General features: G+C 39.5%; 1 protein-coding gene across 1 annotated transcript; it reads left to right on the forward strand.

The window, feature by feature from the left end:
• The first annotated feature begins 1,147 nt into the window (after positions 1–1,147).
• Positions 1,148–24,752, forward strand: stx17 (syntaxin 17). The gene is made up of 8 exons (XM_072692195.1): positions 1,148–1,267; positions 2,817–3,028; positions 3,206–3,271; positions 7,069–7,288; positions 7,393–7,502; positions 9,273–9,323; positions 15,710–15,796; positions 19,165–24,752. Exons 2-8 carry the CDS (start codon positions 2,906–2,908, stop codon positions 19,399–19,401), a joined length of 894 nt encoding a protein of 297 aa, XP_072548296.1. The 5' UTR covers positions 1,148–1,267; positions 2,817–2,905; the 3' UTR covers positions 19,402–24,752.
• Positions 24,753–26,899: the final 2,147 nt, after the last annotated feature.

The raw sequence follows: 26,899 nt of genomic DNA on the forward strand, positions 1-26,899 counted from the left end.
AGGGCAGGGCATAATGGCAGCAAGGTGTGCTATATTTAGTTATAGTATCGATTTAAAAGCACATCATATTATTTCAGCAACGTTCTCAGTGAGAATGTGTTTTTTATACTTTAGAGTATTCCTATTTTCTGTTTACACTTATTTGATTAGCCTTTGCTGCTTTGCAGTTTGTCACACCACTGACTTTTAAAGTTTAGCGTTTGATTTAGGGTACATAGTTACTTATTTTTGCTTTTTTTCTATTTTTCACTTCATACTAATATGCTAATCCTAATATTATATATACTAATAAACTAATACACACATAATATACAATATACAAAAATAATATACATATGTTAAAGTACTAATATACTATGTTAATTTTGTTTATAGTTTTTGATACACAATCCCATAAAAGTGATTATGTGTACCAAAATAATTTTTTTGGAATTGCACTATTAAGATTAGTATATAGTCTATCTCTTACAGCAATTAGGACACAGCCAATAAGATAAGATAAGATAAGATAAGATAAGATAAGATAAGATAGTCCTTTATTAGTCCCACAGTGGGGAAATCCTCAGTGTTACAGCAGAAAGGCATAGCAAGACACTCAGTTACAAAAACTTAGATAAATAATTGACACTATATACACAATATAAATAAGAATTAAAAAAGCAATAACAATATTATTTACAGATTATTTACAGGTAATTGCAAATGACTCTTAATTGCACATGTGTGTGTGGGTGGGTGGGGGGGTATTGCACATAGTAAGTAATAGATAGGGTAAATGTTGCAGGGCCTTTAAAACGTATATGCCAAAACTGTATGAATTACAAACATGACAAATAGAAATAATCAATATTCTTACTATAAGAAGTTAAAAATACATACATATAAGTAGTCCATAAGTAGCCATGCTGTTCCTAGACTGGAAAGGGTGAATGATATATTTGACTGAATTTAGATTGGACACTGTTAAGATACTGTTTCTCACTCAGTGGACAAAAGAAAAAGCATTTAACAATATTGTGCATGTACACCCTCCTGAGTGTGTTAGCAGTTACTGCTTCTTTAAAGCAGAAGAGTGACCCACAGCTCCTAAATAACAGAACCCGCTCTTTCACTTTCGTTCCTCAGCGGGAAGTCGTTCCCCTCCGCATGCCGGACAGCTTTCAGCGACGCACAAGGAAGTCTGTGAAGCATGTTTACAAACAGAGGGAGTTTCAGCTGGACAGCCCAAGTATTTCAGTGAAGTCACTGCTCTGAGTGTCTCTGTTAGGTAAGAGGATCTGTTTCTCCACCGTTAAAGAAGTCGATTGTGTGTGTATCTGAGGTCAGAGTCGTTCTTCATATACAGAGCTCCTTTAAAGCGAAACCATTTCAGTGTTTGTGGTGAAATCAGTCAAACAGCTGGACCGAGACCCCCTGCTTTACACGGCATTTACAGCAGTGCCTCCTTAAGCAGGCTCAGACCTGAACTAGTCTTAGAAAACACGCAGTTTCATTGTATAATAGCTACATTTCACAAAGCCAAGCTTCTCAGATAACCTCGTAAATTATGCCCAAATCCAGCTCGTCAGGACAAATCTGTTTATTTTCTTATCCACTTTTCATGGCCAGGGTATTGGTGGGTCTGTGGGTTCGAAATCTGCAGTACAGTATATGTCCAAATATTTGTGGACACCCCTTCTAATGAATGCATACAGCTGTTGTGGGTTCGATACCCGGGCTCGGCAAGCTGCCACTGTTGGGCCCTTGGCAGAAACAGTGAGGCCAGCTACTGTGCAGTATGCAGAAAAGGCAATATTTAAGCTAGGGCTATGAACTTTATTGGTCTTACAGTGACTAGAAAGGTAAACCGAGCCTTTTTGTTTCTTTTACACACAAAAAAAAAAAAAACACATTACACAGTTGGCTATCAATTACGTTGGCAGGACACTGCTGGCCACAGTCACCAAGACTGGAGGCCTTCTAGTTATTCCATATGAGCTGTTTTTTGAAAAACAAAATTGGGCACACAAACCATTGGGATGCACTCATCTCTGAAGGAAGCCTTTTATTGTTCAGAAGTGTTTCCTTCCTCTAACTGTTTTTGATGTTCATGAAATGAAAAGAAATTTGATCTAAAATCCTCATGAAAATGAACTCACTACTCCTCTATATTTTGAGCTCAGCAAGACCTGACGTCCACTACAAGGGACATTATACTAAAAACTACTACATTTTTTGTCAACAAAACAAATGCTGTAACATGTTTCTTTAAACCACCAAATAATTAAATGATCTGCAATGAATTTAAATATCAAACCTTTCCGATTAAGCCAAATGTTGTTGGTCTGTGTAGCCATTTTTGGAGCCTGGAGTATTTCTTTGTTGACACAGTACAAAAAATCTGACTTGTGACTTGTAATCATGCTTACCCGTTGAAAAGGTGTTTGTTGAGAAATGAACAGTGTAAGTTTTGCAAGACCAAAAAACAAGCTTCATAATGGCCCTGTTAAAACAGACAGAGGTTTTCGTGATTCACAGGTAAAAGCCAAGTATAAACCAATCTGTGGAAACTTGGAACTGACACAGCACACAGATTGCAGTTTTCAGTTTTAACATCTGCAGAAGTTGTGGCGTGATCGTGATGACGGTAACTCGGGGCATACTTTGTCTTGTCTTGTTTAAGCCTTCCCGCCAGCTGCCTCTCATTTCATGAGTGAGAATGCAAACTTGCAAAATATGCTAATGATTTGTCTCTCCCAATATTTCCAGCATTTTGCTTAGTCACCCTCTCAATCTCTCTTTGTGTGTGTATGTCTCTCTCTGTCTGTTTGGTACAGGTACCATAGGTGTTGAGGTATGGAATGTGGACCCTGAATATGTGGCGGAATCAGTGACCTTTCTGACGGGTCAAAGGACTTCATTAAACATGGCAGATGAAGTGGGCAAACTGCCGCTAAGGCGTCTGGAGCCCCCAGTCCAGAAATTCATCAAAGTAGTGATCCCCACTGATCTGGAGCGCCTGAGTCAGCACCAGCACAACATAGAGAAGGTAAATAGACTTCTGTTCACACAATACCTGGACACCAGGCAATTAGAACATGATCCGTGGACAAAAAGGCACTTTTTTTGTGGCATCTCACGTAAACAGCATAGCACTTGACCTCAGTCACAAAATATATTTGTACAACTGCATGTTTATTGACTTCATTAAATCTTCTCTGTTCAGTTCCAAAGAAGTGGCCAATGGGACAGATTGCACCAGGAGCATATAAATGCCAGCCGGACAGTACAGGTATGACTGCACAAACACAATGGGCTTTATTCACCAACCGTTGTAAAACCCGCTTATACAGTTTTTGTGAAGCTTCAACATTTACCAATTTACTGTTTTCTTATTAGGGATTTGTTGAATTTACGAGGACAGTGAGATCCATCAGTATACGAGCAGAGCTGTGAACAAGGTTGCGCTTTGAAAACACATCATGAATCACTGCGTTCTTTCTTCTTAATGATATTCCACACAGTTGATTTTGGTAATCCCAAGGTTTGATCAATGTCTCTGTTGGTTTTTATCTTCAGCCTCATAATAGCTTTTTTGACTTTCATTGGCAAGCCTCTCGGCTCTAATGTTGAACAACAGCAACAGATTCCAAAGATGTTTGAAAGCTTAGAAGCAAGCCTAGGTATATTATTTTTAAACACTTCTAAAGCAATGGAACACACCAGAGTAAAAAAACACCTGTGAATTGGCTGTTTAACACGAAGATTCGACTCTTCGCTCATAGTTTGTTGTAGTTTTAAGCATTTAAAAATCAGTAAAAAAAGATGGCGTATGTGATGAAAGATTGCAGCCTATTTTGATTACTGACGTATAATGTTGGGCTGGAATTCGTAGGTATTGAGACAATATTGAGACAAACAGCAGCATGTATTTATGTTTAATATGTCTTAATTTTTTTCAGTTTTAACATTAAAAGCACTTCTTCAATAGGATCAGCCTACTTTATTTCTCTTTAAACATAAAAAAACTCATAAATAAATAAAACTAAATGAACAAAAGAAATTAGTCAAGATTTGAATTATTTTGAGATGAAGCGAAATTTGCAACATTGCCATCTTTGAAATAATTATTTCTCATCTTCCACAGGCTTATGAAGCGACTGTACTTTTCAGAAAATATAAATCAATCTTGGATGTAAATGAATAAATAATCAAACTAAACACTTGTGAATCAGATATTTAAGATTAAAAAGCAGATGTTTGTCTTCAGTCTATTTTCCTGCGCAACAAACAGCTAATAGGTCTAAATTAATTATTTATCTTTATAAATCTAAAGATAGATGCATGGTCGTACATTCCTGTGTTATGACGGGACCCAGCAGAGATATACAAAACATATATTTTCAGTTAGCCTATTCGCTATTACTATATATATATATATATATATATATATATATATATATATATATATATATATATATATATATATATATATATATGAGACACACACACACACACACACACACACACACACAGTGCCCTCCATGGAGTTCATACTGCATTAGTTGGAAATGGAGTAAAGTAGTGGGAGTGCAGAACGCCCCCCTTTCTTCTTTTATCTATTCTTGATCACTGTGGTGTCTGTGTGTGTGGATAGGTAATATGGGTAACTTCGGCTTCTGGTGTGTTGCATGGTGTGTGTGTGAGTGTGTATGTGATGTTACTGTGATGCCTTTGCTCTTAGAAATGGTCCAGACAGGCGTGTAACTCGGTGTTAATGTCTCTTAGAGTCTGTTTGAGGTGCTCAGGGGACTCTGTGTGTGTAGTGTGTGTGGGGTATATGTGTGTTTGTGTGTGTGTTTTTTGGCTGTGACCTTGGCACCTGCTCTGTTTCCCCCGGAGACCCCGGAGAGCTTTCCCGTGTCCGCTGCTGTCGGGTGTGTGAGAGCCCGGGTGTGTCTGTGTGTCAGTGTGACATAGATGGCTGACAATACGCAGAGGCTGGGGTTGTGTATACTGTTTAAGTGCCTCTCTAGAGGGAGAATGAGAGAGAGAATCAAATGCAGTTCTCCAACATACATACGCAAGAGAGAAGAGAGTGAGAGGAAGAAATGAAGGAAGAAGTGTTAGGCTTTTACCTTTTGACCCCGGTCGTGATTTTTGCCTTCGTTGTCTGAGGTGTGTGTGTCTCAGTGAGAGGGCATGTGACATGTATAAGTCGAGTCTTTGTCTGTGTCTATTGTAATATACGTCTGCTTGTCGTTGTATTGGGCCGCTGTTTGCGTTTGCTGTTGTGTGTTTGTGTGTGTGAGATTATGCACCGCATGGTTATTGAGGGGGTTTAATGAGCGCACCAGAGTGTAACTATTTGATTGGCCCACTGTTGACCTCTGACCAGCTGGCCTGAGGCTGAAGAATTGATCCGTAATCCCCATGATGTTGCTTTGAGAGTGTGTGCGTGCTTATATGGCAAACAGGATTGCAGCAATTCTTTAGCTGACAAGTTGACATTTCATGGCCCATAGAAGTACCTGGATTCTGGTTTCTGTACTTGGAGAGAACTGGGCCCAGTTTCCCAAAAAGCTTTGTAGTAATAAGAGGCCAGATCTGAACTTTATAAGTAAGATAACTAGTTATTCTTTTTAGCTTATATACACTGTACACTATTTGTCCAAATGTTTGTGGACACCCCTTTTAACTAGTACATTCAGCTACTGTAAGTTGCACCCATTACTGACACGGACGTGCAAATGTACACACCCCGCTTGTCTAGGCCCTGTAGAGAGGTACTGCCAATAGAATAGGTCTCTCTGGAGCAGATCAACATGAATCCATTGGCACCATGGCAGGGGCTAGAGGGGTATAAAGCCCCGCCGCATTGAGCTGTGGAGCAGTGGAGCTGTGTTTTCTGGATTGATGGTGCTCCATCCTATACTTCTCTGATGAGTCAGGGATGAGGTGGGGTGGTGATCATCCAACACTAGAGCTGACTGTGTGTTTGAGATTTCTTCCATGTTGCGTCCATGGACATGGAGTCATGTGACTACACATGCGGCAGCAAGGGGACAGTACATGAACACCTATCCAACCTGTAGGCCTATCCAACATTCTGTCCTTATTAATGCTATTGTTGTTGAATGTAATTGAATCCTCACTGCAATGCTCTAGTAGATTAAGATTAATATGCTGTCCTCAATCAAGTAGAAAACCTTAGATTGTTGGATAGTTACTCCAACAAAAGCAGGACAAACTCTTTATATATATATATATATATATATATATATATATATATATATATATATATATATATATATATATATATATATATATATATCCTTGATTTCAGAAGAAACAATGAATAAACAAGTGTCCCAGTACTTTATTTTCAATAAGGTGTATTTACTTAACCTTAGGATTGCATTAACATCACAAATTCCTTGTAAACTGAGCAAATCATAAAAAAGAAAACTTTGGTGAATGTCAGAATCCTTGTGAAACCTATGTAAGTGGGTATTAAGAAGTGGTCTTATTAAGACCAGCCTGTATACTGATTGTGTTTAAAGGTTTAGAGACTTTCTGAACTCTGTACGTCTCTGTCAAGTGAGGTGACAGTAAGGTTTGAGGATACCAATAGTTCTTAGAATTTGTCTTAAGAGAAAATGTAAAAATAACTGACCAACTTCACTATTAATCTGAACTGTATAACTATCTATCTTGACTGTTTTCTTTAATAGGGAGTTAAGAAAAAAAATCACATCTAAAAGGATTTATTTTTTATAAACATTTTGGTAGTGTTTTGCCCCTGGTACCTAGCAATAAGTGGATGTCATGGCAAAAGTCTAAGATATGAACTTACATAGAATAAAAGGTTTCAGTGGACAGTAATTCTTTATTTGAAATGTGGTTTCCTTTAAGTAGTCATCAATTAGGCCATTACATCTGCTTTCATCTGTAACCACAGATGTTTGTGGTTATGTTCATTTTTACAGTGATTAAGGGTCTACTGTCAGATTACAAAGCATTTCAACACAAGGTTAGTTCTAAGTAGATATCTAATTAAGGCTGACTTTTGTTTCTCTCTCTCTGCAGCAGCTGCGCTCTAACCTAAGGGAGATGGAGAAGTTGTGTGGGCGTGTCCGCAGCACAGACGCTGCAGCGCTAGAGAAACTTGTACAGCCAATCAGAGAGCGTGCTTCTACCGCCGCTCAAAACTTCCTGCGCCTCCACTCTGACTCTGTCAACCATCTGGGGCCCCGGCCACCGCAGCCACTCACCACAGACATTCATAGTGCCTCTGACACTGCTTACAGTGAGTGTTTGTTTCTGATGGTGTGTGTGATTGCGTGTTTGATGGACTGCTCCATGAGATAGAGTTGTGCAGAATGTTGTTTATAATTTGTACATTTATTTCAGGTGATGCAGATGTGGGCGGAGCCGAGTCACCTTTCACCCAAAGTCAACTTTTGCTACCTGCAATCCCGCCTGAACAAAACGCTGCAGAGTCTTGGGACTCTTTGGAGGAGGTACGCACACACGCACTTCTGCACACATAGAGTACTATGTGAAAGGTTTTGGTACCTGACAATTAAGACTACAAAGCTCCTTATCTAGACAGTAAGTGTTTATTTGCTCAGTAAAACACTAGAAGAAACAAATACAAATAACAGGCCTACAGAAATTCGTGGTATTCTGTGTTCATTAAAACATCTCCAAAACTGTAGTATTATTTATAGTTATCATCCAGCACCTGGTTTGGTACCGTATATACTTATACACAATATTTCATGAGCATCATAAGTAAACATATCTTTGATGATTTTTCTTATATATAAATTGATTTGTTTGTTTGTTTATGTTTCATAGCTTACTTCGTGGACATTTTACTCAAATGTAAACAATAGAAATAAAAAAGCAAACCTTTTAATGTATATGACTTACATTAATACATATTAAGTTAAGCTAGTGTAGTTAAAGGAATTCAGACCAAAATTCTAACATTGCTAATAGTAAATGTCATAAAGATCTATTAAAATTTAATAGCCATCAGGTAGGTTAATACCAATAACATCATGAACCTTGGTAGCTACTAAAGCCCTACTGTCTCACAGAACTTGTTACACAAGTTACATTACTCACAAACCTTTACCACGTATGTTCAGACTTTGCATCATTTTTACATAGCAGCACTTAAACAGTATTTTTATGTGTATACTTTTGTATACATTTAAATTTACAGAGAAGTCTCGTTAAAACCCATACATGACATACTCCACTATTAGCCATTAACAGATAGTGGCTAACAACTATTTCTCTTCTGAATCATTTACAAAATTCACTCTCTCAAAAAAACGAAAACCTAATTTTGCAGGAGCGAACAATATGCTGAAATTTCCTGTTACTGTGATCAGTTACATCACAATATGGCACAACATGCTTTTCTGAATATATCATGGGTGTCATCAGTACTTGAGTGATTTTAATTAGACCTGGTTTAGGGGATCGGACACTGTAAAAAGTAGTTTGTCCCTTCAACCGTTTAACGAAATGTTACTTTATGTAGTAACAAGCAGTTGAACTGGGTTTATTCAAATCACTGAGTTAAACCCAAATAACAGACTCTGTTGCAGGCATGGAAACACTTTTGCTCCTTGAAGGCAAACACAGAGAGGATGAGGAGGAGTTTCTGAGGAGGAGTTTTTTCAATTCAGACTTTGAACAAAGGAACTAGGATTACCGCACACACACATCACATCATACACAGGACCTTTTACTGTACATATATATTTCTTTTATATATTTCTTATATAATGTATTAAGTATTAAGCACTTTTCAACTCATCTCTACACATTACTGTTAAGTCTAATATATATAGTCAAAGGGCAGTCAAAGCTTTTTACTATGAATGCTTCATTTAAAGCATCCATTTGATAAAAATAAACCCAGTTCAGTTGTGGCTTGTTACCACATGAAGTTGTTTGCTATGAAGTTGGTTATCTTCTTAGAGTGTATATAATTAAATGTTGCGTAGAATTAATCTATACAACACGCATAATACATTTTATTGAACTGATCCTCATAGTTAAATAAAAAAAGAAGGAAGTGTGTAGATGTACAACAAAAGTGAAGGTAATATCATTACGTCTTCCATTCATCATTAGCCATGCTGGATAATCTGAGCTAGTCCTATAACATTTTCCTGTCAATTCCATCAATGTAAGCGTGTCTTATAACAGCAATGCTGTTTACTGCGTTTATCTCAGTATAATTGACTGTGTGTGTGTGGTTTCTCCAGGACCTACTCGAGTTGAATGGTTTAGTGAATGAATTCTCCTCTCTTGTTCATGTGAGTATCACCCTCTTTAAATTGTGTGTCAATATTTTTTACTGTCTGTGTGTGTGTTTTACAGAGCTTGTTCATTCTTAATGTGTGTGTGTGTGTGTGTGTGTGTGTGTGTGTGTGTGTGTGTGTGTGTGTGCGCGCGCGTGTGAGACAGAGAGAGAGAGACAGAGAGAGAGAGACAGAGAGAGAGAGACAGAGAGAGAGGTGGTTGATAAAGTGCAGTGACAGAAACGCTAAGGGTTTGCGAGGGCTGTCAGACAGAGAGCCTCTTGTCCGTTCTTAGAGCCAACAAGGAGGTATTGATCCCATCGGTGCGTGTGCGTGTGTGTGAACGAGTGTGTGCGTGTGTCTGTGTGATTGAGCACGTCAGTGACAGGCCGTCAGCCCCACGCTAACCAGCGAGGATTAATGAGAATCTAGACAATCTAGCCACCATCATTACACAAGCCACACACACACACACACACACACACACACACACACACACACACACAAGCCTTGTTTTTATGCAGTGTCTGAATGTGAAGCCATATAATATTTATTAAAAATAAATAAATTAAATATAAAATATGTAATGATGACCAGAAAAGCATCTCAGAACGTACATGTTTAAAGCTTGAGAAAGATGGACTACAACAGCAGAAGGCCTAGGAGAACACAACAGTGTAGTACAGTGGCAGAGGTTATGGGGCAGTGGAGGCTCAGCAGTTTGAGCACCGGGCCATTGGTGACCGGGTTGTGTTCTACACCACTGTTGGGCCCTTAAGCAAAGCCGCTCCGGAGACGTGTGCTCATTCTCTTCTGTGTGTGTCTGCTCACTGTATGTGTGTGTTCACTGCACAGATGGGTTAAAGATGAAAGGCAAATTCTATCTGTGTCCAACACTGATGGTGAAGGTTGTTTATCTTTGGCTATGTGGACACTGTCAGCCAAGAACAGAAAGCTGAGGCTGCAGTGGTCACAGGCTTACAAAACTGAACAGCTGAAGACTTGAGAAACATTGCCTGGTCTGATGAATGTTAATTTATGCCGGGGCACACAGATGGTAGGGTCAGAATTTGGCAACAACAGCATGAATCCATGGACCTAACCTACCTTGTGTCAACAAACCAGGCTGGTGGGGGTGGTGTAATGATGTGGGCAATGTTTTCTTGGCACACTTTGGGCTTGTTAATACCAATCAATCATTGCTTGAATGCCACAACCTGTTTGAGTATTGTTGTTGACCATGCTCATCCCTTCATGACCACAGTTTACCTTTCTTCTAACAGCTACTTCCAGAATGACGATGCCCCACGTCACAAAGCAAAAGCCTTCTCAAACTGGTTACATGACAATGGTTAATGTTCCTCAGTGGCCTTCCCAGTTACCAGATCTGAATCCAGATCTGAATCCATTTGATCACCTTTGGGATGTGGTAAAACAGGAGATTCGTAGCATGAAAGTGCTTCTGAAATATCTGCAGGAACTGTGCGATTCAGTCATTTAAACATGGACAATGTTTCCATCATCTTATGGAATCCACGCCACACTGAATTGAAGCTGTTCTGAGAGGTCCGGCTCAGTATTGGTGTAGTGTTCCTAATCTAAATAACTCAACCCAGGCTTTCTACTTTGCCATCTGTAATCTAGTAACCCAAAAAGAAATGTAGATGTAGACACACCTCACTCAATCAAGATCCCGCCGTTGGTCCTCACTTTGTATGTTTTTCCTTTGGATTTTGTCCTGAAATGTATGGAAACAAACATACGCACATAGACAGAAGTGTTTCCCTCCGTCCTCACTCACATTGTAGATGTTCTGCCTGAATTGAGGCATTATATCAGTCATATCTGATGTAGGCTTTGGGAGGGGAAGGCTAGTGTGCTTTCCACGTGTTGAGGCAAACACTCCGGGAAGAGGACAGTTCAATCATGGGATTAAAAGTCTGTCGGCTTCTGTTTATCCTGTCGTGACGGAGTGGAAACTCTCTTTGAAGCTGACGTACAGCACCACGGCCACTGACGACAATCCAACGGACGTATTCAGATATGAATTTGTCAACATTCGGATTTGATAAAGAAAACTAGGGTTCAAAAGTTTGGAACCAGTATTTTTAGAAACCTGTTTAGTTGCAGGTAAATAAAATAATTCTATTATTTATTCAGATATGACAAACCTGTGCAGCTTCGCTGGTGTTAAGTAAATATTGTTGGAAATGTATAATAATAATAATAATAACAATAATAGAAATAATTCGTTATAGGAATGATGTAAACAACATTATGATAACATGAATATTCAGAGTTGACTTGTTTTCCATAGGACACTCAAAGCAGACTTTAAACATTACTGTAAATTACTGCAGTGTATTATTCATTTTCTAATACCTCATTGTAATTTCCAAAATAATTCAAATAAATTTTAGAAATATTTCTTACCTTTGTTTCTAATATTGACAAATGCTTTGTATATGTTATTAATATAATATTACATTTTTGTAACACTGATCAGTCATATCATTAATACCACCTGCCTAATATTGAGTAGCCCCCCCTCGTGCTGCCAAAATAGACCTGACCATTCGAGTTATGGACTACACAGGACCTCTGAAGGTGTGCTGTGGTATCTCACAACAAGTTGCTGGTTTACCTGTTGTCCTTCCTTGGAGAACGTGTATGTGTGTAATGTAATAATGTGTATGTTGTATTCTTTTCCATTTTTAAGTGTGTGTGTGTGCGTGTGTGTGTGTGTGTGTGTGTGTTCCTGTGTGGCAGTGACTGACAGCCTATTGCTCTGTTAAGAGACACATATACACAAACCCATAAATGCATACAAATACTAAAACTCTGAAAATGAGCTTAGAGCACATCTTCTACTGCATGGGCAAATAGATTGGGACCCCTGCTAATTTGCACCCATTGCTGACGCAAACATGCACATGCACATGCACATGCGCACACATAGCTTGTCTAGTCCCTGTAAATAAGAATTGCCAATAGAATAGGACTCTCTGGAGCAGATAAACAAAAAACTATTGGCACCATGCCTAATGCCAGGTGTGGACAAGAGGGATATAAAGCCCCCAGCATTGAGCTGTGGAGCAGTGGACCTGTGTTCTCATTTTGGATGAGTTGAGGATGAATGGGTGGTGATCATCCAATATCCTAACTTCATTAATGCAGGTGTCTCAGTACAGGTGTCCCAGTACTTGTCCATCTGGTGTATGACTCTGGTTACACAGCATTATGTAATTCTTGTGAGAGGTCTTGTGCAGATTTACCAAAGTTATATAGTGTAGTAGCAGTGCTTCGGCCCGGATTGGCAATAACAGAGACGCTGTTCTCACTGTACCATCTCGCTGTACCATTACCATAATTCTGAAGTTGCTATTTTAAAGTAAAATTGCCACATAGTGTTGCGTTAACTGATGGTTTCTAACCAACCGACCCAACCCAAGCAACAATCTAGAAGTTTCTGCTTCTGCTGAGTCCCACTGAACCTGAACTGTGGATGTGAGCTTCATGATTAGAGCTGGCAGGTGTTACTAAGTCCTGACTTTGTAAGGTGCCCAAATTTATTCACAGGCCACATGGGCAAAAAAAAGCCTTGTCACAAGGCCTGATTCGTGCAGCAACCTGTATTCTCATAACTAAAAGAGTCTGGTGGTGATGTGCTGCTGTCCACCATCAACAACACCATGTTCTCCTGAAGTTGTCGCTACATTTTAGGTGGTGAAAAGGTTTCAGTTGTGTGCTGAGGGTATGGAAATGTTTGGGCCTAAGAAATTTGGTTTCAGAAAACCAAAGAGGTTTTAGATAGAGACAAAATTATTTCGGTATGCCAAGTTAAATAGTTTTCCATTCTAGGACTATGTGAATGGTAGAGACAGTGTTTAAAGTTATTTGTTGAGCGGAAGGACGGCATGTTGAATAAATGTGGACAACTTCTGCTGAGTCCCACTGAACCTGAACTGTGGATGTGAGCTTCATGATTAGAGCTGGAAGCGTAAAACCAATAACAAAAATAACATTATTCACACATCTGCCTTTACCAAAGATTCTACTACTTTTACCAATCGCACATCAGTAATATCTGAAATTCATATTTGTATGAACACACACACACATTCAAATCAAATGGTAGTGAGCATCAGGCATAAAATAAAAGATTCCAGGGTAGAGAGTTAACACGGATTGCTCCAGCCGCCTGTGTGTGTGTGGCTTTGTGTGCAGTGATTACTTTGAGCTCACACTGATTTAGACAGAGAGACAGCTGCCACTCTTTGAATATTTCATAAGCTTCCGACCGACCACCCAGTTGCCCCCGACGACCGGCCCCCTGCCCCCTCAAACAAGAGGCTCTGCCCCCTCCTATCTCTCCTTCTGCCCCAGTGCACAGACTTACCCCACTCAAACTCACCACCTAACACCACCAAGTGTGTGTGTGTGTGTGTGTGTGAGAGAGAGAGAGAGAGAGAGAGAGAGAGAGAGAGAGAGAGAGAGAGAGAGAGAGAGAGAGAGAGAGAGAGAGAGAGAGAGAGAGTCTATAAAGTCTTAGATTATATTTTTGAAAATATACTTTAATAATGATTCTTGATTCCTGTAGAAGTAAAAGTAGCTACCCATTGACAAGGCCAAAAACCCTGATTCTTATAGAACTGTTCTGCAACATCCTAGAATATCCAGCACTAAACAGCATAAAATTTAAATTAAATTAAGTCTAAATGAACAGATTGAAATTATTCCCAAAACCAGAATTAAGCTCTTGATTTGAATAGCTGAGGTGAAACTAAGGGGATATTCCCTTCCTTCTCCTCCTCATTCATGAATAGAGTAAAGAAGTAATTTAAGCATTGGCAATAAACTAGCATTAAATGTTTTTCAAAGTTTTTCTAAACTATTTAATTTTGGAGATCTAAAGTCATTCATAGGGGTTTCATGTGAAATGGGCTTTGGAAACTGGGCTGAAAGTCAAAATAGAACTATTTGGCTACAATTAGCAAAGTTATGCTTGGAACAAAAATAACTACACTGTTAAAAAAGATCCTTAAGGAACTTTTGGAGGTTCTTTAATTTGAAACTGGGGAGGAACCTCTTAAGGTGCTTTTTGAAGAAAAGGGTTCCTTAAAGGATTCTAGAGGTTTCTCCCCAGTTTTAAAGTGAAGAAGCCCTAAAAATTCCTCAATGATCTTATATTTACACTTTACTTTTAACAGAAGCTTGTGGAACGGCACCGCACATTTCCCTGACCTAAACATCATAGATAATTTGCATATACACCTTAAACAATCCAGGACAACCAGATAATAGCTCAGAACTAGAGGCCTGCTGCAAGGAATAGTGGGAAAACATTCCCACTGCAAGAACCTAAAGACTTGAAGTGTAGCTACAGAAAACATTTGCTGGCTGTTATTTCTGTCAGAGAGGGTGTTACTAAGTCCTGACTTTGTAAGGTGCCCAAATTTATTCACAGGCCACATGGGCAATTAGATTTTTTTGAGGACGCTAGATCAGGAAAAGCCTTGTCACAAGGCCTGATTCGTGCAGCAACCTGTATTCTCATAACTAAAAGAGTCTGGTGGTGATGTGCTGCTGTCCACCATCAACAACACCATGTTCTCCTCAAGTTGTCGCTACATTTTAGGTGGTGAAAAGGTTTCAGTTGTGTGCTGAGGGTATGGAAATGTTTGGGCCTAAAAAATTTGGTTTCACAAAACAGAGGTTTTAGATAGAGACAAAATTATTTCGGTATGCCAAGTTAAATAGTTTTCCATTCTAGGACTATGTGAATGGTAGAGACAGTGTTTAAAGTTATTTGTTGAGCGGAAGGACGGCATGTTGAATAAATGTGGATGCCTTTTTGACGAGTGTATGTGTCATTTCACTTCACAAACTGTTCAGCTGCCTCTACATGTGGACCGTGTTACACAAAGGTTTGGCCACCTGTGGTCTACAGCAGAGAGTTTGACTCCTTGAGTGCATTCCCCAGTCCTGGATTCTGTATCAGTCACAGGTAGGGCTTATTGCTCGATTGATTTAACTGATTACAAAATCCAGCACTGGAATGGATTCAGATTCTGGAGTTGAAGCGCTCTGGTTTAGAGTTGGTGCAGTGTGCTATTTAAAGGTAATTACATAATGAAGTACAGTTAGTTACAGCATGTATGACATTACGTTCCCTAGTTTAGAATATCCAACAGAACCTCTCTGCTCGTTTCACAGACCTACAAGCGAGAAAAAAAAATTCAATTTAGAACCATTTCACATCATGGCAATGCCATGGGGCTTCTAAAAGTTGATGTGTGTGTGTGTGTGTGTGTGTGTGTGTGTGTGTGTGTGTGTGTGTGTGCGCGCGTGTGTGTTGTCTGTGGACCCAAAGTCCATAACTTTCTCTTTCCTTGTCTTAGGCTCAGCAGGAGAAGATTGACAGCATCGAGGCCAATGTTAGCGTAGCGGCGGATAACGTGGAGGAGGGGACGCGGAGCCTGGGGAAGGTAAGGGGGAGTGAGGGGAGTCCTGCTGGGGGATCGATTCCACTCTAGCTCCCTGCTTCAGCCGGGCCTAGCCGCGCCATCAGCCCATTGATTCACATCAGCGCGTAAGGAAACGGCAATTAAGAGCATAAGGAGAGCGAGAGAGAGAGGGAGAAGTGGAGAGGGTGGGAGAGAGAGAGAAGTGGAGAGGGAGGGAGAGAGAGAGAGAGAGAGAGCAGTGGAGAGAGAGAGCAGTGGAGAGAGGGAGAGAGCGAGAGGGAGAGAGAGAGGGAGAGAGTTAGCAGGGGAGGTAAAAGGCATGCAGCAGAGGGAATCGATGTGTGTTGTGTTGGCCCCTCGCGGAGAGTCGATGAGTGTGCGACTGTGTGAGTGAACAGAGGGCTTAAGGGTGTAAAAGAGAGTCTATAGCCGACTTTTGAGCTCCAGCTGGGGGTTCAATATACACACACACATACACACAGACGCACACTAACCGTGGAGTTCTGAGCAAAGGAACGGAAGAAGGGTGAAGCACACAGGCAGGGTTTATGGTGTGTGTGTGTGTGTGTGTGTGTGTGTGTGTGTGTGTGTGTGTGTGTGTGTGTGTGATATTGATCCAGTCAGAATTGAAGTGTTTCTGGATGTAGTTGATGCAGTTCCATTGAGCACTGTTTCTATGTAGAAAGTGGCCTCACCTACGTCTTTACTGAAAGGAACAGAAGGAGGTCAACAAACACACACACACACACACACGCGCGCACTTTCATTTATATGTTTGTACATATATACATGTACATATACAGTATATTACTGTTATAATACTAGCCGCTTCATTAACATCACCTCCTTGTTTCTACACTCATTGTCATATAGTAGCACTTTGTAGTTCTATAATTCCAGAAGTCCATCTGTTTCTCTGCATACTTTATCAGCCTCCTATCACCCTGTTCTCCAATGACCAGGATCCTACAGGACCACCACAAATCAGGTAGTATTTGGGTGGTGGGTCATTCTCAGCACTGCAGTGGCACTGACATGGCGTGTGTTGTAGTGTTGGGCTGATGCTGTTGACTCAGACACTCCTACTTAGCCGGTCCACTATGTAGATGTAAAGTCAGAGACTGTTAATGATGGGCTACATCTGTTGCTACACAGTTTGTGTTGGTCATCCTGTAGTTCTTTATCAGCGATCACTGAATGCTGCCCACAGGATGCTGTTGGCTGAATATTTCTGGTTGGTTGACTGCTTAATGTGCTGCCTTAGGACTTAAACACTCATCCGTTTTAAAAAAAGATATATAAAATGCACGTAAATACACATAAATCCATATATGTAGTAGCATGTCCCATATGTATTATATGTGCAAAAATCCCTATATGTAATAATATATGTGAAAATCTATATGTGTAATAATATGCTCCATATGTATTATATATGCGTATGTTGTAATGTTCCCCATTTGTATTATACATGCATAAATCCCTGTTTGTAATAATAATGTGCCCCATATGTATTATATATATGTGTACTAATACTTTACTAATAGTACTAATTCTAACTACTAATTAAACTAATAGCCTTTATGTATGATATATGTAATACACATTAATAAACACAGACACACACACACAGCTCACTACTGATTGTGCTGGCTCAGGACTTTCAGAGCAACATCTCACTTCATATTTCATACCAATTTTTGCACATCCTGTAGTCTCTCTCTCCCCCTCTCTCTCTCTCTCTCTCTCTCTCTCTCGCTCATGCTCTCTCTCTGCTGGTGGTTTGGATAATTAAGCGCTTCTGAAGATGGTGAGATGAGAGAATGAGAGAAATAAAGAGAGGAAGATGAGAGGAGCAAAAAGGTGTCGTTTGATGAACACCCTTGCCTTTAGAGTTAACTATCTTAATCAAATTCGTTAAGTGTGTGCATGTGTGTGTGTGCATGTGTGTGTAAACGTTGTGTGTTATATCCTACTGTTAATTAAAGAGTGTTTTGGCTAATGCAGCTTCACATTTTACCTGATATGCCCCAGTTTGATCTACAGACGTGCACACGTTTGCATTTGCGCCCCATAAAGGCTTGTGGGAAATTGTCCTGTTATCAGAAAAAACAGCACATGAAATGTCTGAAGTTCAAATGCAGTTTCTGACTGACTTTTACTGATGAGCTTTCCCCCACTACACACTCACACGTATACACACACCCCTATATATCAGTTAGTTTCTGGTGTTCTGAATCACAGTTTATGTTTCATGAAGTTGAACCCGGTTTTATTGCTGATTGAACAACAGATATCCTGATGTGATGCTCATTATAGGCCATAAAACTCAGTGAATACAGTGAAGCAAATGCAGAGAAAGATAAATACAGTAGAAAGGGTTGTTTTGAGGGAAGACACTACGAATTTGTCCAGTTCCACCTGCAGCTCACCTGATTTACTCTGATAAAGAAGGATTCGGATATACTAGGTGCTGGAGGGTTACTGTAAAAACTGGAGTGCTGCTGACATGGAAATGTGTTTGTTTTTTCACTGACTTTCACTGATTAAGTGATTTTCACAATATACTCCAACAGCTGTCCGTTGCACAGTGCTGTATTGACTGATCTGATGTCAGCTCTCATTTGTAACACTTCTCAAACTAAAATAAACAGCAGAAACTCACAAAGTATTAAATTCTATATAATTTGATTATACACTATATCTATTTTACATATATTGTGACTGACATGATCAGTCCGGGTCTGTTTGATTATAGTGTTTTTTGATTTGTTTGTTTTTTTATACCAATTCATGTTTGCTGCCTTGATTAACCGCTTTACTCCCCACAGTACTTTAACTTAACAGTACAGTACAGTTCATAAACTATAGAATTACTGTACAGTCACATGCAAAAATTAGGCCAACATTGTTTACATTTGTTTTGTTGATTTCTAAGTGAAAATAAAGGAACAAAAACTAGCATGGCCTTATTCCTGCACATTTTAAAGCACCATATGAATTCATTAGCTGAATTTTTATATTTTAGAAAAATAAAACATTATCTTATATTAAATGTAATTTAATATGTGCAGAAAAGTGTTCTCTGAACTTACTTTCAGTTAGAAAATCAGCTAAACATGTAATTTGACTGTAAATAGATGATTTTATTATCCGTTATATTATTCTGCTATGTTATTTATTATTTAACACATCATTGTTTCTAAAATAATTCAAATAATAATAATTCAAAATGTCAAATTATACTTGTTTATGTCTAGTTGCTGGTCTTTAAATCTGTGCTGCATCGTTTATTATTTAATAAATCAAGAACAATAATAAATAATCAAGTTCATGTAGTGTTGCGTGCCACAGACTAACACTTCTTGTCCTACTCTGTGTCTCTATAGGCAGCACGCGCAAGCCTGGCGGTGATACCTGTGGCGGGGGCAGTGGTGGGGACCGTGTTGGCCGGTCCGTTGGGGCTTCTGGCCGGCTTTAAAGTGGCCGGCGTGGCGGCTGCTGTGGGGGGCGGCCTGCTGGGGTTTGCCGGGGGCAATTTAATCCAGCGCAAAAAGAGAGAGCGAGTGGAGCTCCAGCTTCAACAGCTCGACAACACTAAAGCTGGACATGAACACGTGCAATAACACACACTGGCACACACATACACCTGAGGACAGTGGTGTCATATCCGTACACACACACACCACAAACTGCAGCGTATTTGCAGTGTATTTGACCCCTTAAACTGTACTCTTTATTCTCATAACTACTGTACATCACATTACAGATAGGGTTGATAATAGTTATTGAATAATTGAAAGAAGTTATTGAATAATAAGTCTATAATTTAAGGGGTTAAACCACAAAAAAAGCTCATTCACTCACTAATACTACATAAAGTGGACTTGCTTTAAGTTTTTACTGCTGATCTCTGTTATTATGCCTTAAATAGTAAACCGTTTTTACACCTGAGCAAAAAAGAAAAAAAAGGCCACTCGTATCCCTCTCCGGATCCTAACGGGTGAGTTTTAGTACCTCTGTATTGACGTGACTGTTAGTCAAACCGTTTGCGAGTTTACTGTGGCCGTGGGCGACACGATTTATCGGAGCACATTTTAAATGATGGTAAACAAAGTCCAGGTCTCTTTTATTGATCCAGCGAGCGGTGGCAGTTTGCACAGACAGCAGGCTTTCACTGGGGTGTCGTGCGGGTCTTATGCAGGGTTATGAGCGTTATGGATAGGATTGATCGCAAGACTGGGAGTGTACATCGTAATATATGTGCCTGTGCGCTTATAGATGGCAGGGTAGTTTGCCTTCAGGATGAATTGGTGATGGGAGAGGAGGCAGAATGGCAGTCTGCTTCCCAGTGAGGGAGGTTTTCCTTTAAACACAAATCTACCATCAGAGGGTTTTTTGGGGGAAGGACTAGGTTCTTATCACTTTGTCTAAAATTGCATAAATATATAAATGTGAAAGTGAGGCTTTTCTTTAACTGGGTCATCATAATCGAGCAAGAAACTGAATTTAATCTCTTAAATCTTGTGTTTTATACCAGTTTACCTTTTGAAAAAAAAAGACCTTTTTGAAATGTTACATAATGTTACATGAAATTATTATGTGTATTCTTTAAAGAAAGTTCATTTAAGTGCTAACAGGTTCTAGATTACATCCCAAATACCAGGTTTAACTGTTTACAGAATGTCTACAATAAAAACTGGGTACAAATGCAATACTCAACAATAATAATTTCACTTTAAATGGACTGATTTCTGTGTACTGTTTTTTACAGTCATGTACTCAGGAATGTCTCTGTAATTAAATACTGGTGTAGGTGTGAATGCAAGCAGAAATTCCTGAAACGGTTTCTTTTTCTGAAGTTGGCGTGAGACTACAGACAACAATTGTGTATGGAACATCGCTACTGATCTAAAACCCCTTTCACACGCGCGTTTTATCCTGGGTGAACTGGATGTGGTTTGAAGCTTAACTACAAGTTGGAGTCCATATTCCAATAAAGTCATGCAGCAAATGACCTGTACGTTACCTACTACACTTCCCTATTTGTAAGTATAGTGACCTCTAGATTACAGCTGCAATTGTGGAATGTCCTGTTTACCAGGACTTTCATGATAAATATGAACATCCCAGTAAAATATCAAATGAAAGTGACCTGATAATGTTCTGGGATTTGGGTGTGAAAGGGGCTTTAATGCAATGTAGTACTAGAATAGGCTAAGTCTATGTCCCAAAAAAACAGGCTTGTGATTTTAATATTTAATTTAATGTTAATAAATACTTACTGGGTTGGGTTTTAATTTAACTACCAGAATAGTATCAAACACATATTGCAAATGTTTTGAGATTTGGCCTAAATTAATCTGTTGTAAGAAGTTATGAACATGAAACTGGTTGATATAAAAGAAAATTCTACAAAAAATACAGCTTGTAATAGTAATACTACTACTAATAATATGTTTAATAATATTACTGTTTTGTTTGCTTGTTCCACTCATTCTGTACACAGTTAAACTCAATATTGAAGATATTATTGATACGACCAAACTGTTGAATGACTGTTTGGAGTTTTTCATGGGTCCATAAATTAATAAAAAAACAATTGTTAGACACTTTTCATAGAAATCCATGTGACCTGTCCGACCCTAATGTATTGCAAAGGCCTCAGGCTATCAGTAACTTTAGACATTGCTGCTGCCCGGCCTTTCACATTTCACAAGAGCAAACACACTTCTGTTGTGTTAAGAAGAAAGATGATCCTTTAACATATCTAGATGTCTGTGTTTGCTTTTATTGGTAATTGAATAGTTCATTGAATTGAATTGATATTAATGCGATACTGACTACGATAACGGCCATAGTTTTCGTCCCTGTGCCTATACCCGCTTTTTCAAATGTGCCTAATTTTGCCAAATTTATCAATAAAGAGTTTTATTTAAATTCACCAAACATTTATCCAACAGCATCACAGAACTGTAGAGGCAAAAGCTCCGCACTTGTTTAAGCTTCCATGTAGCTAGCGTCCTTAAGGCTTTGACAACAGAGGCCACCGAGAAGGCAAATCTAATACGGAAATCAATTCACTGTGGGGCCTCCTTGAGCACAAACAAGATTTAAATGTTATTTGATCAAAGTCCTGAAGGACTGGTGGAAAAGCTGAACAACAGCCTTTTGTGCTTTATCGATTTGCTTTTTTAGCCTCAATTACTGAGAATATATTATTGCTTATTGCACAACACTGGACAGCTCGTGTCTTTATTTTCTGTTTTCCGAGCTGAGTTGCTGGCTGGCTGTGTGACATAAGAAACGTACTGATGACAGCAAATGAATTCTTAAAGAGGAATTCCACTGAATTTCTGTATCATCCAAAGGTTGGGATGTAAAGAATTCAGAACGGTTTGGTGTGAATTGGTTAATTGTAGAGAAACTTAAAAACTCAGATTTCTTTACAGTAGTCTACAACTATCCAGAAGGACCAGTAAACCTATTTGTGCCTTCTGAGATCTTAAGTCATTTTAATAAAGGTAAATTAGGGATTTTCCACATTTTGTAGTGTTGACATTGCAAATTCATAAAAAATACATTAAAATGGCTATAAATAGAATACAATGTGGGATGTGCAATGGGATTCATAGTTTGAGAAGAGGTGGTGGTACAGTGCAGTGGTGTCTCGTTGGGAGTGTGGAAAATGGGTCACGAAGCAGATTATTAATAATTGTTAATGATTGACATAAAGGAGTGATTGCATTTCGGCATGCCAGAGGCCAAAGACTGAAGGAAGCATGAGGTACTGGCTTCAGCTTGACCACTATACTAAACTATTGAAGTCCTTGGTTTGGATCTATGTTTAGGGTTATTCTCCTGTTTGAAAGTGAACTTTCAGCCCAAGTGATGTCTCTTACAGGCTAGAGTTCTTTTCCAGTTTTCCAATCCCTACTGGAGAAAAGCGTCCCAACAACAAGATACTATACTACCACCACCATGCTTGACTATTCCAATCAGTTTCCTTTCAACTAGAGGTTTTAAGAATACAACATGTGAAAAAACACAGTATAGGCCTAGAGGCATTTTATTTCTTAGCTGTGAGAGAAAAAAAACACTTTAGGCCATACTCTTAGCCCTATGGTAAAATCCTTCAGGCAACATATTTGTAACCACTGTGTGTACTGGTTTCCTCTGAAGTGTCTTCTTCACCTCTGTTTACAATTCTGACTCAGCATGTTTCTCAAGAAGGAAGCATTTCAAACCAAACCACTCTGAATGTCCTTCTTTACAGCTAAATGGTTCAATTTTGATGCAGTGAAAAAAGTCTGTTGCGCTATACTTTACTTATCTAACATCTCAGATCTGTAATGTTGTGAGGTGGGGCCTCCATGGATCGCATCAATGACCTGACCACTCCATACAAGAAAAACCCCACAAGACCTGCCTGATGATTTGGAGTTTTGGAGATACTCTGACACAGTTGTCTAGCCACCACAGTTTGAGCCTTGTCAGAGGGGCTTCGATTCTAATGCTTGGCAATTTTAACAACTGACTGTTCACTTGCTGCCTGATCTATCCCATCTCTTTGCCAGATGCTTTTCACTTCACCTGTCAGATAAGATAAGATAAGAAAATCTTTTATTAGTCCCACAGTGGGGAAATTCTCAAAAACAGACACGAACGAAATCGAACCTGGGATCTTTGGTTCACACTTGGCCATCGTGCACGCAGTAGTGTTAATGTTATTGGTGTATGGCAAACCCTACACTTTTACCCCCTTTTTGTGATGTCAGCACTCAAGACCCTGGCCTTAAAACCACCATCGATGTGTGCTTTTATCAGCAGATTAAAGAAGAACATCATTGTTTAAGCTACATATTTAACATTAACATGAACATTTCTGTTACTTAACGCTTATTGTGGAAAACTGAACTTCCTTTACTTAAAAAAGAAAGAAAAAGAGATGTAGTATGTAAACACTGCTTAACTACTGTTTCTATGCTGTTCATATTTGGAAACAAAGCTGGAAATACAGCCTGTTGTGAACTCATTTAAATGTATCTGTCTATTCATGCCACTGCAGTTAGATCTATCTGTTCTTCTGTCTGAAGTTATAAGGAGTGTTTCAGCCTGGACTGCTTTTCCCACAAGGCTTAAAACAAGGCAGTCAGAAGCTATCCTGGTCTTGTTTAGGATACTGTCTTAAAGGCACTGGTTTTATTCTGGGGAAGAGAAGTAGCTCGGAAAATAGTTTTTACTTACTGTTTTACTTACATCAACAAACAAAAAAAGAAATGTGTAAGAAAATATAGGTTTATATATACATTGGCATGTGTAAAATGGCAGATGTCCCCAGCCTGGGGTCATGTTGTTTGTTTTCGGGGGGTATTTGTGGGAGAGCCCCGAGGCCACACAAGGCCTGGACTGAGCTACCAAAGCCAGCCCCACGCCTTCCTCCTAACAAACGCAGGACTTCCCCTGCGCCACAGCTAGAGTGTGTGGAGAGAGAGAGAGAAGTAGAAAGGGCGAGAGTACAGCTGAGCGACGCAGTGAGATTACACGTGTGTCTAACTGCCTGGAAGGGGGAAGTCCCAGCCAAAACACTGGACCAGGTCGCGTCTACGTCCCAGATACCACACACTTTCCATGTTAACAGACGCGCACACACACGTTCAGTGGAAAAGGTGGCAGACCATCTCGCAGTTGGTGGCATGCGTATGATATCATCACATGTTGTGATGTCATGGGTTTCTGTGGTGGGCGGGATGATGTCAAGAAACATCCGAGAGGCTATTCATTTAAACGCCCACTTCTCGTGATTTCCACTTTCCTTAAAGTGGTCGTCGGATATGAATCTTATACAAGAAAAAAAAGTCCAACTGTGAAACGTTCCTCACTGTACACACAAGTGCTGGGTAAAGCATGAGTCACTGTTTCCAACTCCACTTCCTGCCACACGGACTCCTTCGTCTTTAACCTTAATTGAGCTGTTTTGGGGGAGAAAAAGCTGCTATATCAAATGAAGTGGACTAGTACTACAGTACTGCTCAAACGTTTGGAATCAGTGTTGCCTGTTGGGTTAGAAAAATGGCCACAGCAACATGGGAAGGAAGGTGACTACCTAGTCTTGGGCTGTCTTACTGCTCATCACTGCTTCTTACTTATTAAAATCAGAGGACTGTGCCATCCCAAAAGCTTCAGTCTAAGTATTAGTGGACATCTTCTAATGAATAGTTTATGTGTATCTGCTATAAACTGTGTGTGTAGCTTAAAGTAGCTGAATGCTATTGGCTCCTTGCCTAATGCCAGGCTTGGGCTAGAAGGGTATAACCCCCACCCCCAGCATTGAACCCTGTGACAGTGGTACTCTCTGGAATGATGGATGGTGCTCCATCCAGTCCTTTTGGGATGAGTTGGGGAGTTGGGGATGAGGTGGGGTGATAATCATCCAACATCCTGACCTCACTAATGCTCTTAAGCAGTACTCGCTGAACAAATCCTGACAGCAATGCTCCAGAATCTAGAAAGCCTTCCCTGGACAGTAGATACAGTTAAACCAACAAAAGCAGATTTTTTAAAGCCTTAATTTAAGGAGGAACAATGAATAAGCAGGTGTCCCAATACTTATGTCCATATAATGTATGTTTTAACCCTTATCGTGCTGTCAAAGCCAATACTCTTTACAGCTTCGGCTGTTTCCACAGGTGGTTTGACACTTGCAGCCAGGATTTGCTGGTATCTTGTGGAATCCATTCTTTTTTCCAATTGTGCAATGTTGCCAATGCCACTGGTGGCAGCACAACTCCACAGCATAGCACCTTCATTCTTCACAGTTGGCAAGGTCTTCTTTTCATGAAATGCAATCTTTTCTTCCGCCAAGCGTAACTTTGCTGATTTTGACTTCATCATTCAACAGCACTTGTTTTCAGAACTCACCTGGCTTCTCTAAATGTTCTTTAACGTACTTGAGATGTTGAGTGTAATGACGAGGTTGCAGATCAGGTTTTCATCTTATGACTCTTCCATAACAGCTATGCTTTCAAACAGGTTCATATGGTAGCCATATGGGGGGGGGGGGGGGGGGGGATTTTCCTGTCATACCAGTATGTGAGCACTTTTCTTCAAGCGTTTTCAGACCTCCCAGCTCTCATTTCAACCTCCACAGTTCCCCTGAACGAATTCAGATTGTTGAAACCACAAGCTGAAAACTCTGGCCTATTTTCTCATAGCCTTGACTTACTATGTGGGCATTGGTTACTTCAGTCATCAGATCAGATTAGACAGTTGCAGAGTATTTGATGAATGTTAGTGGAAGGAACTGAAGAATCAGAGAATTAATAAAGCTTGGAAGTTTGATTGAACTTAGTTCTTGATAACAATTGGTGACATGCCTCAGGCCTGATTTACTAATCGAGTAGTGCAGTGTACTTGGTGCTCATTGAATTGTCTTGAAACTTAAAAATTCATACAATATAGTGTAAGATTCCCTTTGCTGTAATTTTTTAAGAGCATAAACATGGTCAGCTTTCAAAAATATATGCTTCACTCTTAACTGTGTGTGTTCATACAAATATATATAAACATTTTCTAGGAAAAAAATTGAGACCATGCTACATTATCAGTTTCTCTGGTTTTACCATTTATAGGTGGTGTGCATGTGTATATATATGCCCTTACGTGGAACAAGGCATATGCTTTTGTGAGGTAACTTTTTTTGAAGAAGCCACACTGCAAGATAGGGCAGTTTCATCAGTATTACAAATAAAAAGCATAATTCACTTCTTTCAGAGTAGTGTCACAGTCACACTAAGATATTTTCGTCTAATGAAAGTGACGGGAGCTGTAAACTGTAAAATAGATCTTAGTGATGTAAGTTGTATGGTTCCTCACTAGAAAGGGGCTGGTGTTTCCCAGAAGCATCTTAGCATAAAAAAGATTCTCAAATGGTCGAGAATCCCATCAAAATTATGTAAAGAAAGAAATGACTATTTTTGAAATACAATCCCTTAAAGAGGTCACTAGTGGACCTTAATTGATTAGAGAAATGAAATACAAGACAAGAGGAGGTGCTATAGGAAAATATGAGCTTACTACAAAACAAGACAGTCCAAACAAGCTGCGTCAGGGTTGGAAGGTGTC

This window comes from Salminus brasiliensis, chromosome 1 (genome assembly GCF_030463535.1).
Source record: "Salminus brasiliensis chromosome 1, fSalBra1.hap2, whole genome shotgun sequence".
NCBI lineage: Eukaryota > Metazoa > Chordata > Actinopteri > Characiformes > Bryconidae > Salminus > Salminus brasiliensis.

Coding starts and splice junctions, on each gene's coding strand:
- stx17 (XM_072692195.1), top strand. CDS start 2,906: ATGGCAGATGAAGTGGGCAAACTGCCGCTAAGGCGTCTGGAGCCCCCA. Junction 7,289..7,392: donor TGCCTCTGACACTGCTTACA/GTGAGTGTTTGT, acceptor CATTTATTTCAG/GTGATGCAGATGTGGGCGGA. Junction 15,797..19,164: donor GGACGCGGAGCCTGGGGAAG/GTAAGGGGGAGT, acceptor GTGTCTCTATAG/GCAGCACGCGCAAGCCTGGC.